Source organism: Melozone crissalis, unplaced genomic scaffold (assembly GCF_028551555.1).
Source record: "Melozone crissalis strain CALT ecotype California unplaced genomic scaffold, PUWL_Pcris_2 ptg000002l_1, whole genome shotgun sequence".
In the NCBI taxonomy this organism is placed as follows: domain Eukaryota; kingdom Metazoa; phylum Chordata; class Aves; order Passeriformes; family Passerellidae; genus Melozone; species Melozone crissalis.
The window spans coordinates 3600877-3616632 of NW_026535780.1; the positions used below are offsets into that span (position 1 = coordinate 3600877).

Genomic DNA, 15756 nt, shown 5'->3' on the forward strand with positions numbered 1-15756 from the left:
CAAAGTTTAGTACGGCTGAACTTTCCCATATCAAAGCTCTAAACAGGTAATATGAGTTAAATATAAGTGTCTTTAAATAGCCTTATGTTGGCTTTATCCTCAAATTTAGGATAAAAGAAAATAAAATTACTTTAATCAGGTTTTACAGCCCAGTCTTTCATTGTGTGTTGTAAGAGGCAGCCTGCAAATAGTGGTTCAAATCAATGTGTATGGAGAACAAAGACTATTTTAATTGTCATTGTATATATTTGAAAATATGCTGAAATATTCCTGAACTTCTGGCTGGTTTTGAATATTCTGGGTGGAGCAGCTGTGCTTAGGGCAGCTGTCTTGAGTTATCATCTCTATCAGTCTTTCCCTAGAGCTGTCTCTTCCTGTTTGGAATATTTACCCTCAGATTTTTATTTTCCAATGGCTTTTCAGAGGGCCTTTCTGACAGAATCTTTCTGCCGTGTGATATCTTTTTAAAAAAAAGCTTGAGAAACAGGATTTTCCATCAGTTATAGACTGGGACTTGTTGCAAGATGAAAGCTTTAATAGCTGGGACAATTTCATTTGTGGAGGCTTTTAAAGAATCTCTTCAGATCATGCATTGCCAGCTGAATAAAATTCTGTCCCTGTGCACAGCAGAGCCTCCAAACCCATAATGGGAGAGGATCTTGAGTTTCCTGCCTAAAATTCTTCAGGCAAATGAGCTCAAACCTCCCTTCCCTGGCAGGTTAAGGTACCCCAGGCCTGACCCTGATGAGGGCACTGCTTTTATGAGATTTTATGAACAGGCTGGGGGAACTTACTGGCAGATGAAAGTTGAAAGTCATATTGGGGAGGCACTGCCTTCAGCACACACAACTCTTTGCAAAATCCATGATCAGATTCATGTGTGTGTCCTGAAAAATGCCCAGAAGCTTTAGTTGCTGTTGCTGGGTGAGAAGGAAGGCATCATGGTAACTTGTCTAAAGCATCTATCAGTATTTATTAAGGTAATTAACATCACCAGAATTACTTTTAGCTGCTTTATTACATCCCTTGTCCTCTAGATAATCCATCCCAGTAATATCTGCTTGGTGGGAGAAATAAAAATGTTGAATAACTGATCACCTTTCTCAGCTTGTTCACATTTTTTCTAGAGTTGTGTGAGTGACATTGAACCACTATTTGTCTCTACTTAGTGATGTGTAAAATATTCATAGTACTTAAATTAACTTTCCCTTGGAAAGTTCACTGAGCAGTTGTAAAGTCACTGTAGAAATGCAGATTCTTTTAACTTTCCATACCAAGCATGAGTCTTACTTCCCATATATAATTTCTATTTGCTGCTGACAATTGCAAACCAAAGGCAATGATCAGCAATAAAAATGAACAATGTGAGTTTTAGTTTTCACCTGGCTAAGAAGCTGTGTGCTACAGTGATAAAATGATTATTATAAGATGGATGGATGTTTGTACAGGGGAGAGAGTGACCTGAGAGTATAAATCACCTCCACCTGGAGGGAAGTAGAAGCAAAGCTCATTTTTGTTTAGCATCAATCAAGTTTTGCATTAATGTTTAATTTTTACCTTCCACTTGCAGAATAAAGCAATTGCTACACCAGTGCAAGGTGTCTGGGACATGAGGAATAAACAATTTCACACTGGAATCGAAATCAAGGTTTGGGCAATTGCCTGCTTTGCTCCCCAGCGCCAGTGCACTGAAGTTCATCTGAAGTAAGTGTTGTGTAAGGTGCTGATTTTATCATTTATTAAGGATGCAAATGTCATGATTTCACTTTTATTAAGAACATATTTTTGGTTAAATTGTTCAACACACAGCAATACATCTTCTGTGTCTGTGTTTTGAGTGATGCCAGTCTGATTTCAATGCCAGCATCAGGGAGTCCTCCAAATCAGAATTAACAAAATCCATTTCTGCTTTATGGCAGATTTCTGACCTGTCAATCCTTAGCACAGGGTTTAAGATAACAGAAATGATGTAATGATGGGTGTTTATCACTGAATGTTTCTCAGGAGTGACAGCTAACATGTGTGTTCTCTGTCCTGGTTATATGGAGTGGATTTATTCATGCAGAATTTCTTTAAAAGGAAATTTCTTGTCCAAAACCTTTTCCTCTTCAGAGTTTCTGGAATGTGCAAGTTGCTGTATTTGCCAGATGAGTAGGACTGGTTGTTCCATTGCCTTTAGGTGTTTGAATGAAACTTCCAGATGTGGTTTCTTTATTTTAGGATGGGACAGGATTGTTCAAAGATTGTTGTTACAGTGACATCTGCATTGGCTCAGGGAAGGTGTGCAGGCCCAGATCCATGTCTGATCCCTCCTTCCACGTGCAGCTGCTTTCCCTTCATGCATGGCCAAGTGCAGCAGCCTTGGCAGTGACTCAGCTGCTCTCTGGGTGGTGAAGGCAAGGCAGGGATTGCTCACACCAGTGGCATTGCCAGGGCACTGTTCCTTCACATGGTTTGCTAAACAGCTTGGGAATTTTTCCTTAACAAGTGATGAGCAGACAGTGGGAATCTTTTACTACCCATTGTGTGAGGAAGGGAGGGACTTGTTCTCTCCAGGCACATGTGAGGAACTGGGCTGCCAGAGAACTTTCCTTTCCATGATGTTGCTTCTAGTGGAAATGCTGTGTAAGCCAAGTTACTCAGTTTTGAGAAATAGGCAGAAGTCCTGGACATAATGAGCCAAAATAAAATTATTTGGATGGCTTAGAATGAGTTTTTATTTACCATGAACAGACATTGCTTGAAGCCAGGAAAATGTCTGCATCCTTTTCCATCTTGTGGTCTCTTGTTACATCTTGTTGATCAAGCTGGAACTCAAATGCTGCTGATTCATCAGAGGAAACACCTTCAAATGCTCTAAAATCTTCAAAATCATCCTGCTTTACCTGTTGGGAACAGAGAGAGAACCTTTCCTTCCTACAGCAGGCACTGTACTTCCAGATGGACTCAACCCTGACTTGTTTCAGACTTGAATGTTGAAAGCACAGAAGGGTTTGGGTTGGAAGGGACCCTAAAGATCATCTTGTTCCAGCCCCTCTGCCATGGGCAGGGACATCTTCCCCTAGACCAGGTTGCTCCAAGCCTCATCCAGCCTGGCCTTGAACACTCCCAGGGATGGGGAGATGTTCTGCCACTGACTCTGCTGTAGTGAGTGCTTGTTTTTCCAGAGGAAATCTCCATTTTCTGCAAGGAGCTGCAGGGCTGGAGCTCACAGGCTCTTATGACTGATCCAAGTTAACAACAGGTTTGGAAGAAGCTCAATCTTCACACCCTCTCAGCCAGTGATACCCTGGCACCCTGTGGTGGGGATGAGCGATGTTTTAGACAACTGTGGGGAGGTTAATAAATAAAGGGCTTTTAGCAGTGAGCTAACAAGGCTCTCAGGTGGAAGCCTCTGAAGAAATTTATCTCCATATCTGACCACTTCCATCAAAGGGTGATTTTTTTCCACCAGCCTAGGAGAAAATTTGCCTTCACCTCCAGGATTTTACACATTTTCTCTGGCATCTGTGAAATTGTGCATTATTATGGATGCTAAAGCAATTCACTGAGACAATTGCTGGTAATTTCTGTTGATTGTTTTCATCATGAGGGGAAAAAAAGGAATAACTCCAGCCCTTTCTCTGGTGGTAACATGGAATTATGTTAGAGCAGGCTATGCCAAATTGTCGTTATTGCAAAAAGTATTTTTTACTCTATTTCACATAGAAATAAGGTAGAATTTGCTTTGGAAATTGTTTTTTTTCATTAATGGTGTTATTTATACAGCATATTTCCTGTCTTGTCTTCAGTGACTATACAGACAATTAAAGATGCACATGGGGTTAAATTCCCAGGTTTTTGAAAGCACAACTCTGCAAGTTTAACAGGATTGTTCCATTAAAAATAAGATCAAAAACCAAGATGGGTTTTGACTGACTGATAATTTAATGTATTTCTGTGCCTTGCCCAGGTCCTTCACAGAGCAGCTGAGGAAGATTTCCAGGGATGCTGGGATGCCAATCCAGGGGCAGCCCTGCTTCTGTAAATACGCGCAGGGAGCCGACAGCGTGGAGCCCATGTTCAGACACCTCAAGAACACTTACACTGGGCTGCAGCTGGTCGTGGTCATTCTGCCAGGAAAAACACCAGTCTATGGTCAGTGAGTGCAAATGGTGCATTTCAGTCACAGCTTTGTGTGTTTTTTGTGAGCTGTCCAAAGGAGGGAGGTTTAATGCTGGTTTAACTCTATAAATTCCAGTTAGGGAATGAGCTGTAAATTAATTTTACTATTTTTCTTGTGCTGTGTGATGTTTTATATTAAGACCTAAGTATTTTCAGTGTGTTCTCTATGCTTTTAATTTGTTTTTTCCCATTCTCCCTGATGGTTGTATTTGAGAAAGCCAGCACAGAGTTTGGTGAGATTGGCATTGATAGGCAGTGGATTATAATATGCTTAATAAAACTTGTGTGCTGAAAATTCCAAGTGACTGAAGAAGTAATGACTTCAAGAACTCTTTTACCTTTCAGAACATATTTGCTCACTCAAACAATCTCCCTTTGGCAAAAAATGTTGAGTGAAGGAGATTTCAGTCTATTTTTCGTTTAATTTCAGTTTTTTAACTTGGGTTGCAAGGATACAGGTGCATAGAAAATGAAAATTCAGCAAACTAAAAGTTATTTTTGAAACAGTGACAATTGGTGCATTTTACATGGCATACACACATGGGTTTTAATATGTTCTACATAAACAATGCATTTTCCAGCTCTTCCTATAGGCAGGACTGCTTTTTTCCTGTCCTGCCTCCCTCCTTTTTCACTTACCTTGCCCAGCTGGAGAAGCAGCCACTGTTTTTCTCCCATAGCTGTGTGCACTCTTGTCTGGTCTATCAGATCTACCAAGCAGCTGCAGATTTGTTTTATGCCATCCCTCACCATTTTAATATAGCACATAATAATTTTCCAACTTTAATATTAATCTGCTACAAGATGAAAAGAGATTAAGCAAGGAACCTTAAGGAAATAATACTTTTTCCCCCTTGAATTCAGCTTGCAAAGGAAGTTGCTCATCTCTAATTTGTGCAATAGAAATTTGGTGCAAAATGACATTTTTACTATTCCTGTTTGGCATTAAAAGGGAATTCTTTTCCTCTACTTAACCACTGAGAGGATGTGGTACCACTCTGATCTTCTTTCTTTGTCATTACCTTTAATTATAGTTATTTCTGCCCCCTCTAATCATCTCTCCTGATTTTCTCCCCATGCTCTTCCATACCCTGCACTTCCCATACCCACAATCTTGTCTTTTCTTCCCACCCTGCTCTTTCCCTCTCCTGTTGCCAAACAGGAGGGTTCATCTTCTCTGAGCCAATCTTGGAGCCTAAATTTCTTCCCTGGGTGTAAGAGTGTGTGGGTCTCTGAAAGCCTTGATTTTGTTGTTAACAATAGGATTTGATTTAACCATTGGAATTGTACAGTGCTTAATGAGTTTCTTGGAGTTTTTATGGACCATTGTCTGCTGAGCTGGCCACTTTGCTATGCAAGTGATGAACTTGCAGTGAAGAACTGATGAACTGCTTGGCTGAGTATTGCTCAGCACTGCTAGATTTGTGTTACTATTCCGGTGTTTAATAATGCAACAAGTGCTCAATATCTTAATTTTATCCACATTGCCCACATCATTAGCCAAAGCTGATGAAATGATGCTACAATTGTAAAATAAGAACTATTTAAAAAAATCATAGTTAAAATAAGCCAGCAGTGCCTTTAGTTATTGCATTTAGGACTGGTTAGGTGAAGCAGAGCAGAGCTGGGGGAGGTTCTGGAGGCTGGGTAGGTTTGGGGTTAAGTTTCATTGTGTTCCTTTAAGCTTGAGCCCCACTGTGCTAAAACTCCAGGTGTAGTTAATTGTAGTTAAATTCAAGTCTTCTCCATGGTTTGATTTGCAATTTGCAAATTTTTTATTTTGTTTTTCTCATTGTGCAGCGGAGGTGAAGCGCGTTGGGGACACGGTGCTGGGAATGGCCACTCAGTGTGTGCAGATGAAAAACGTCCAAAGAACAACACCACAGACTCTGTCCAACCTCTGCTTAAAAATAAATGTCAAATTAGGAGGTGTGAATAACATTCTACTGCCACAGGGAAGGTAAGTTCATCTTTCAAAAGGGAAGAGGTTTTTGTATTGCAAAGAGAATGTGAGACATGCTGACATAACTGGGAGCCTTTATCTGCAGCCACAGCACTGCAGCTTCAGTGACTCTTCAGACAAACTCTTTTGGCTTCTAATAAATAGTCCTGCAAAAGTTGGGTTATGAAGACAGGAGAGGAATACTCTAAATGCTAAATAGATTAGGCCTATCAGCAACAGCAGCCATTGTATGATATCAGCATCTAGAAAAAAGTTTGAACCCTTTGGAAGGTGCTGGGGTACATCCAAAGAAATGGGTGAAGAATTGGGGAAAGACTCCCCCTTTATTGCTTCCTCACAATGGGCACCATTAATGGTGAAACCCCCCAGACATGAGCTTAGCCTGTGATGGTTGTACAGCCATGTGTCCACATGCCAGAGGAAAAAATCCAGGAATTGCTCACCTTATTGACCTGTTGTGCAGACTGGGTAACAGCCACAGCAGCCTAAGTCATAGGATCCATGTTTAAATAAGGAGCTGCAAATGAGAGCACAAAATGTATCCACAACCATGTGGCAGCCCAACCAGTGTGAGTTAGACCACATGGTGCCTAAGGAGGTTTCTGTGTTCACACAAAATTAGGTTACTCAGAAACTATTATTCCTTTTTCATCATTTCCTCTCAATGCCCTGGAGCCCAACACTGGGCCCCAAAAACTCTGCTGGGTTAGGAGACAGGTGTCTGCCAAGGGAGGTGGGAATCTTCCTGGAATGGAAAAGATGACCCTCTCCCTCCAAATTATTGTAACTCTGGGGGCTTTCAGGCAAAGATGGGGGTAAAGCAATAACAGTTTTTTACTAGAATATATAGATATAGATATAAATATACAGACAAAAAAGCAACAATAGCAGCAATAACGAAACCCAAACGACAACAAAAAATTAACAGAATTCCAAGACACCCAGCTATTTTTTGTGTCTCTTAAGTACAGTCCATTCATCATCTCTTAGGCAATAAATGAGAATAGAATTCCCCAAGAGAAGAAAAAACCCAATAAAAAACAAAAAAACAAAAAAGCCTAATCCCCAACATTACCTTCCCATTTCTTTTAAAGAAGGTCTGCAAACAGATAAGTTAATCTTCTTAGCCATTAAATCATTCCCCCACAAAGAAATTATGGTGGCCCAACATTTCCTGTTTGAAATTGTTTCATTAAGGAATAGAGTTGAAGTTTGAAACCTGTGTTGTAGTGCTTTGGTGTTCTCTCTTGGGGCAGTGGTTCAATATCTTAACCTGAAGATTTGTTTAAAACTTTCCAGCTTAGTTTATAAAAAAATCTACTTTGCAAGCAATAACTTTGATACCTACTATTTTTGGACTTCCTTACCAAGACTGTTTTTTATTAGGAAGAATATATTTTTTCACAGCATCTGCATATGTGCACAGTTATTTAATTTTCTCAGATGCAATTTGTTACTATGGGATCAACTTTTACTCCTTTCTTTGCTCCAGTTGGTAAAAACTGCAATTCTTCAAGTTAGAAAAAACTAGATATATTTTAAAACTAATTTTTAATTAAGAGCAACAATTAGCTGTGCTTTAAAAATCTGCCTAAATATTTAGCATGAGAACTAAATCAGGATTTTTAATTCCTGCCACAGAACAAGTGACCAACTCTGATCAAGTGCCAGTTGTTGATGAATTCCCTGCAGGAGTACAGAGTGCTGTTTATTTGAGTTTTAATGTGCTTTATTAAGCATAAATCTTGCTGCTTTGACAAATTTCCCTTCTCCTTGCCAGACCCCCAGTATTCCAGCAGCCTGTCATATTCCTTGGTGCAGATGTAACTCACCCTCCAGCTGGGGATGGGAAGAAGCCTTCCATTGCTGCAGTGAGTAAATTGTGTCCTGCTCTTTCCCCCAGCTCCCTCCTGCTGCTCAGCTCTAATGCATTTTATTGCTTTCAATCCTTTTGTGGTCCATTGCTTCTGATTGCCTAATTATAGCATTATAAATTATTTTTCTGCAGGAATTTACTGAAACTTCAGAGAGCTTGCTCTGATGCTAATTACTTAAATGTGTGTATTAGCTTGTAAAATGCCTGAGTTGCTGATACACAGAGGAGCTTTTTTGGGAGCTGATATTTATTAGCAGGCTGATAATGAGCTGGTGCATGTTTAAATCTGCTTCTTCAGCACTTAGAAATGTTCAGAATTTCTTCATTGCTGATAGGGAACTAGGATGGCTCAGCTGTGGTTTCTGGGGACTCAAGCTTCCAGAAAACACAAAATGTGCACTAATCTCTTGGAAATGTCCTTCTTAAATAAATACAGGGAATGCTCTTTTGCTTGGATTATGTCAAACACCTGTAGTGGCTGCTCAGGATTGTTTAATAATGAAGTTCTTCGGTGATGTTATGGATCTGTTTTAAAAACTTACACCTGTGTGTTCAGGGAAAACCAGGTGGAGCTGTGTGGTGTTTTCTGGGACCCCCATCAAGGGGAGGAATGATGAATCTGACTCCATGTTCTTAGAAGGCTAATTTATTATTTTATGTTGCTATATTATATTGAAGAATACTGTACTAAAACTATACTAAAGAATAGAGAGAGGATACTTACAGAGGGCTAAAAAAGAAAAACTAAGAAAAACTCGTGACTCCTCCAGAGTCCAACACAGTTTGGCCATCATTGGCCAAGAAGTAAAAAAATTCACATGTTGGATAAACAATCTCCAACCACATTCCAAATCAGCAAAATACAGGAGAAGCAAATGAGATAATATTGTTTTCCTTTTCTCTGAGGCTTCTCAGCTTCCCAGGAGAGAAATCCTGGCAAAGGGATTTTTCAGAAAATGTGATGGTGACAGAGATGTGCTCACTTCTTTAGGTTTTTGCTTGTTTGTTTTTAAGACCCATGCCACTTTTACAGGATGTTAATGTTTCATTATCAGAAAAATCCCTTCCCTTGATAAAGGGTGTGGATATTTCTGTGGTCCATCACCATTTCAGTTTGATGGATCCAAAACACAGGCTTGCTGTCTCAGAATTCCAACTCCTATGCCACAGTCTGAACTATCTCAATGGTTTCATGGTATCAATGCTCCAAACTGTATTTGAGTTTTTAAGTGCCTGTAGGTGCAAACAGGAAATGAGTCTTTTAGATTTAAAACAATTTTCTGTTTCAGCAGGGTGTGCTGCCACAGGTGGACTAAACCCAGAACTGTTTCCAAGCACATTTTAATTTCAAATACATCATTGCCAAGCCAACCACTCAGTGTTCAAAACAGTGCATTTATCCCTTGAAATAACCTTTATTTTAGTGCTCTCTGGTTTGATGCCAAGCATTTTTCCAGGTTGTGGGAAGCATGGATGCTCATCCCAACCGTTACTGTGCCACGGTGCGGGTGCAGCAGCACCGGCAGGAAATCATCCAGGACCTGGCTGCCATGGTCAGAGAGCTGCTGATCCAGTTCTACAAATCCACCAGGTTCAAACCAACTCGAATCATCTTCTACAGGGATGGTGTTTCTGAGGGGCAGTTCCAACAGGTGATACACTTCTTCTTGAAATTCTTATCGTGTAGTTTCGTGGTAGTAATGGGATTTTAAAATTCCACCTCTATGTGGTTGGAGTTATAAGAAGTATAAGCTCAATAAATCTTCCCTCAACCAAGCAAGCAGGAGAAGTGTTTGCATACTTTTCATGTGCTTTTGAAAGTAATTTTCCCCTTTAAAATATTTTCCCTGACAGAATTAGAAGTGAAAAGTGTAGTTTTAGCACTCAAGTTATGTTCCACATCTGTTTCCTATTTAGGATATATTAGTCAGAGTGTATCCTATAGAACTTGGGCAGTAAAAAATAATTATATATTTTTTTAATGCAGGATTAATAAATACTGGATTGTCGCAGTCATTTTTATACTGATAAAACTCATCAGATCCTCTGTCATATTTATTTTGTTTGCTTGTTAGTACCATATTTTATGAAATATTTTTCTATATATTTTAAAGACATTTATATACACTTTTCTTTCCAGTATTTATGTATGTAAATAAAAGATACAGAATTGAATCAGCCTCTCAAAATCTAGGGGGAAAAGAGGAAAGGTCAAGGTTGCTAAACTTGAATTGATAAAATAATCTTTGTATGAACTTTTGATATATTCTCTTTTCATTTGCTATTGCTTTTCACGGAAGTTTTCATGTACAATTAACCCACAGACTGAATAATTGGTTTATTGGTTTGTTCCACTTTCCTTATTGATGTCTGTAGTCCTGCACGGAACTGCAGAAAGCTGGGAAAGAGCAGCTGAGCATTTCTGGATTTTATCCCTTGTTCTAGTGTGAAAAATAATTATTCTGTTGTATTCAGCAGCCTAATTAAATGTTCATTTATATTTGGTAGTTAAGGAGATTTTGACATGCAGATTGTTAGTCCAAGCCTCGTGCTTGGAGCTGAACAAATATGGAAGCAGCTTTCTCCTGGCTAAGGAACTTGTTGGTGTAATTTGCCCTCATCAGGGGAAGAAATTGAGATTTGGTCCCGAAAGCTTTGATATCTCATTACTCTGAGTGACAGTGAAAGAAGGAACATGATAAATTATCTGTGGCTAAATAAAAGAAATGTGTAGATAAATAAGAGGAATTTGTATGATGGCAATGGTTCATGCTGATCCCACCTCTCTCTGTGTGTCCCAGGTTCTCCACCACGAGCTGCTGGCTATCAGGGAGGCTTGCATTAAACTGGAGAAGGATTATCAGCCTGGCATCACATTCATAGTGGTGCAGAAAAGGCACCACACCAGACTCTTCTGCACGGATAAAAACGAGCGGGTACGTTCTGCTTGGCACCCCAGAGCTCCAGCAGGCAGCCAAGTCACCAATTCTGTTCATTTGTGGTACTTTGTGACGGGAGATCAGACTCCCCAGTTTGATTTTTGGTACTTCCTGTGTGAAGAGACTCTTCAAGAGCTGTTGCTGAGAATGGAGAGTTCCTCATGGCAAAGTTCTGCTCCAGATTGGGCTTTCCCTTTTTCCTTCTGTCAGGCTTTTCTGTGGGAGCACTTGGACCCCACCAGGCTTCAAGGCAATAATTAGTAACTCCCAAAGCTGACATGAACATGGTTGTTATATTAATAAATACTGTGGTTACAGATGTTAAATTGTTTAAAAGTAAAGAGTATTTTGACATTCTGCTTTGAAGAGATTTTGAGGGAAGAGGTGGCCTGTCTGACAAGGAATGATTGTCCCCTTGCAGGTAATAAACAGGAAAAGTTACTCCTGTCCTGGAGTGGGAAGGTGAAAAGAATTTGTCAAGTCAGTTGCAGGAAATTTTTTACATTATTCAGAAAACCAAATTTTTTAGGTAATTTTACAAAGATTTTGCAGCTTATCTCTTTTTTTCTTTCTCCATAACAGAGACACTGCAGATTTTCAGTTGGAACAAAATTTCAGTTTTGCACATTCTTTCTTCACTTTCTGTTTTATATAGATCTTTTTCTTGTGTTTGTTTTCCTGTCTATACAATTAAAAATAAAAAAACCCCTATGTGTTGTGCCTCAATGTCTTTGCATTTCCTGTTTACACAGGTTGGAAAAAGTGGAAACATTCCAGCTGGTACCACAGTGGACACAAAAATCACCCACCCCTCCGAGTTTGACTTCTACCTGTGTAGTCATGCTGGGATTCAGGTAAGGCACGGTAACTGTTTGTACTAATGTCTGATGGCTTTTTGTCAGATCTGAGGGTTTCAAGATGAAAGTGCATTTCAGAGGTGAAATTTTGGGAAACACAGCCCTACCAATAAAAGGGCAGGGATTAGTTTGATAGGCAGCAAGGAAGGAGATTGTTTACCTTTTAAAGGAATAACCAGCCAGAATGTGTAGAGCTGCTGCCCGTGGCTTTTGAGGAAGCAGCCATTTCCCTGCAGCTCCCAGCAGAGGTTGGAAGCTCAGGAGATGTTTGGGAATGCTGATGAGCTGTGTGCTCTGGCTGCAGGGAACAAGCAGGCCCTCTCACTACCACGTGCTGTGGGATGACAATCGCTTCTCGTCGGACGAGCTGCAGATCCTCACCTACCAGCTGTGCCACACCTACGTGCGCTGCACGCGCTCCGTCTCCATCCCTGCCCCCGCCTACTACGCTCACCTGGTGGCCTTCAGAGCCAGGTACCATCTGGTGGATAAGGAGCACGATAGGTGAGTTCAGAGGTTTGCACTTTTGCAGAATTGGAAGGCAGTGGGGCTTGTTAATTCTGGGGTCAGTGATGTCCTCAGCAGTTCGAGGCTGGATTTGCTCTCACTGCTGAAACAAAGCAGAAGAAGTTTCCTGTATGTGCTGTTGGCTGGTTCAGAACCTCAGTGGTGCTTTGGTCAAACATTCATTACCCTTATTCTGTTCAGAAGAAAGTAATGGTACAGAAACCTGTGCCAGGAGAGGCAGATTAAGTAGGGTGTCACTATAGGACACAAAAAACACAATGCGCACACACCGCTGCTCTCAAGGTGAAAAAAGAGGAGTTTATTTTCTGACTCCAACATTTATAGATTTCCAAAAGTGACAGTGGACTGGAGGGTGAAAGTGACACCTCTCCAATGACACTGGACAAACCAACAGTCCATCAAATTTCTCCTCCTCCATAAAAGAATGCAAAACAATGAGTTATTTACAGAAAGTGTGTAAGAAAGTTCGTTACAAGAATGTCAACATCAGAAGGCTTAGAAAATCTTAAAAATCAGGGCGACAATAGGGTTTCTCTTCCCCCCCAACCTGTTGGTTTTTGTTTTTCCCCCCTCCCCTTCTCTTCCAGTGCTGAAGGAAGCCACACTTCTGGCCAGAGCAATGGCAGAGACCACCAAGCACTTGCCAAGGCAGTCCAGGTGCACCAGGACACGCTGCGCACGATGTACTTTGCTTGACACCTTCTCATGTTCCGCGGCTCCGGACAAGGCAGAGTTGGATTCACACCAGACCAGCTGCACTTAGACCAACAGATGCCCCAGCCCAGGGACAGCCAGCAATGAGTGATGCATCTTTATTCCTTCCTTTCCTTCCCATTTGCAAGGAAGCCTTCCGTCCAGAATTTCAGACTTGATCACAAACTGCGTTCTTGTACCAAACCCCGCTGTTGTCGGAAATGTGGTTTGCCAAAAATCTCTGAGCTGCTTGGTATAAAACAGACCCAGATTTTATAATTAAATCAAGAGCTGCAATCTCAGGGCTTAGGGAAGATAAACAAAAAAACCAAACCAACAATCCAACCTACAAAACTCCTCATTCAGTGTGCTGTTCATTGAGTTGCTTTTGGTAATTTGGAAAGATCTAATTCATACTAAGGTTTGATGAGCTAAAACGCTGTGAATCAGCTTTTAGTACAAAGGAAAGCAAAGCATTTTTTGAGTATTTATGAAGCCTTGTTTATTCTAGATGCATTTACAAAATTTTTATTTTCCAAATAAGAGCGTGACAAAATTCTGGTTTCTAATTGTCTTATAAAGATTATTCTCAGATTATTCTCTGTGTGTCTAAGGACAAATGTATTTTCTGAAGCTTGTTCTTGAATGTTTTTTATTGTGCTGCATTTTAAAATGTTTTTCATAGACTAAAGATGAACTTGAAAACAAAAAAAAAAGAAAATAGTAAACCTGTACCTAAGCTTTTAATAGCTCCAGTTAGATTGGCAGAAGAAAATGTGCCATTTAAAAAAATTTCTAAAGTTTTTTTTAAAATCATACTGACAGCTAACTTTAGGATTTGTCATACAGGACTGTGACACTTACTTTCCAAAGTCTCTAAAGAATACGGGTCTGTGGTGATAAATACAGTACAATCCTTTTTCACTGTTGTTTGAGTTAATGTAAATTTTATGTATGTTTCACAGTATTAATGTGATAGACTAGATGCTATTATTTATTTTTATTTACTAAGGAGTGCTCTTTATACTTCTGTTAACATATCAAGAATGCTTTGAACTTAGAAAGTAAGATCCTTTTTGTGGGGACATTACTCTTCAAATGCAAAAAAAAAAAATATGCAATTGATGTGATGAGAGGAGAGAGATGCAGCCAGTGTCTGTTGTAGCTTGGGATTTGCAGAAAGGCTTTTTCAACACAGCAGGATTTACCTCTGCGGTTCAGACGCACACAAGACCAACATCCTACATCCATTCAAGCACAAAACAATTTGTATTTTATTTATATGTTGAGTAGTGGTGAAGCAGGAGCTCTGCTAGAGGAGAGTGGCTCGCTGGAAGTTAGGCACAAGTCAGAGAATCTATGCAGTAAAGATAAAAATGAGGAAACTGAAGTTTACTTAGGGAGGGAGGTGAAGCTCTCTTCATTATGCATAAGATCTGTAGGAAAGGTGAGAGTTTTGCCATTCTCTTAGGAGAAGCATTAATTAAAACTGATAATTATGAGACAGATGCTTCTGTTAGTTTGCACACTGGATTCATAAAAACCATAACACACATGTAAACCATTGCACTAATGACAATGCCACGAGCAGGTTTAGGAGAAAATGGAAAAAGCCCAGGAAAGTTGTTTATGCTGACTTGATCTTGTTTGTTTTTCCATGGGATAAGTGAAATAAGATGCTGAGAGGCAGGTTGGAAAACTTTCATTCTCCTCCACTGATGGATTTTGGTTTGTCTTTTCCCTTTTCTCTGGGCTGCTCAGTCTCTCTTTGGACACTTTTACCTCTGGCCACTGGGATGGGCAAGTAGCTTTAAGCCATGCAGAGCTCTGGGCCACAGAGCAGCTCAGCTGCCACCAGGTGGTGTTGGATAAGCTAGAAAATGCCCAACCTTTGCTGCATCAAGACTTTTTTAGGTACATAATTCCAGTTCAGATCTTCACCTTGTAGCAGTGTGTCAGTTGTCAGTGTTTTGTAGGTGACATGTAAAACCTGTTAATGGAATAATCATATTTGTACTATTCTAATTGGGTGATTAGGCTGCTGGCTCAGAGTGTCTTCTTGGTCATAGTTCTATAAATTCAGATTTGTGTAAATTTGAAGCAAATCTTAGGGTAGCATTGTCTGTCTTGCTGTGTGCCAGCGAGGTTGTACCTACCTCCCCTCACGCTGCAGATCCTCCCCGTGGTGGGTGTGTTGCACTTCTCTGTGTTTCCTTCAGAGCTTTCCTATTTCAGTGAAGATATTCATTTGGCAGAGTTTTATATAAGAATTATTTTTGTATGAATTCTTCTTATCAAATAGGATAAAGATCATCAATTTTAAGGCATCATTTAACTTATTTGCTGTCTGTTATGCAGAGACCTCTTGGATGTGAAATTCATCCCCCTCTTTCCATGCAGATCTGGGACAGTGGAATTGTACAGGTGATCAGATGGGGTGAGGAGGGCAGGATCTGTCTTGACCTCAAATCTCATTTCTGAAGCAGCCTGGGACTGCACTGCATCCTATTTAAGATGTTTCCTTTGTGAGAAAAGGAGTTTCAGGCAGGACCTTAATCTGAGAGTAGCTGTTTGTGGATCCTCTTGGAACAAGCAGAAATTATGTAGCTTTCCTTCCCTAAGTATGAAGAACTTGGGATGTTTATGTGCATTTCAGGACATTTTTACCTTTTACAGACCTTTCTAAGCCTCTAATACTGCTAATTATTTATGCCTTGCGATTCACAGAAAGACTCC

General features: G+C 40.1%; 1 protein-coding gene across 1 annotated transcript in view; it reads left to right on the forward strand.

Moving 5' to 3' along the window:
• Positions 1 to 15104, forward strand: part of AGO2 (argonaute RISC catalytic component 2) — a 47104-nt gene extending 32000 nt beyond the window's left edge. The window contains exons 11-19 of the mRNA XM_054270258.1: positions 1571 to 1704; positions 3953 to 4137; positions 5965 to 6124; positions 7908 to 7998; positions 9461 to 9655; positions 10805 to 10939; positions 11695 to 11796; positions 12104 to 12303; positions 12915 to 15104. Coding sequence (XP_054126233.1) covers positions 1571 to 1704; positions 3953 to 4137; positions 5965 to 6124; positions 7908 to 7998; positions 9461 to 9655; positions 10805 to 10939; positions 11695 to 11796; positions 12104 to 12303; positions 12915 to 13023 — 1311 coding nt within the window. The 3' untranslated portion in view covers positions 13024 to 15104. The remainder of the gene's footprint in view (positions 1 to 1570; positions 1705 to 3952; positions 4138 to 5964; positions 6125 to 7907; positions 7999 to 9460; positions 9656 to 10804; positions 10940 to 11694; positions 11797 to 12103; positions 12304 to 12914) is intronic.
• The last annotated feature ends 652 nt before the right edge of the window (positions 15105 to 15756 follow it).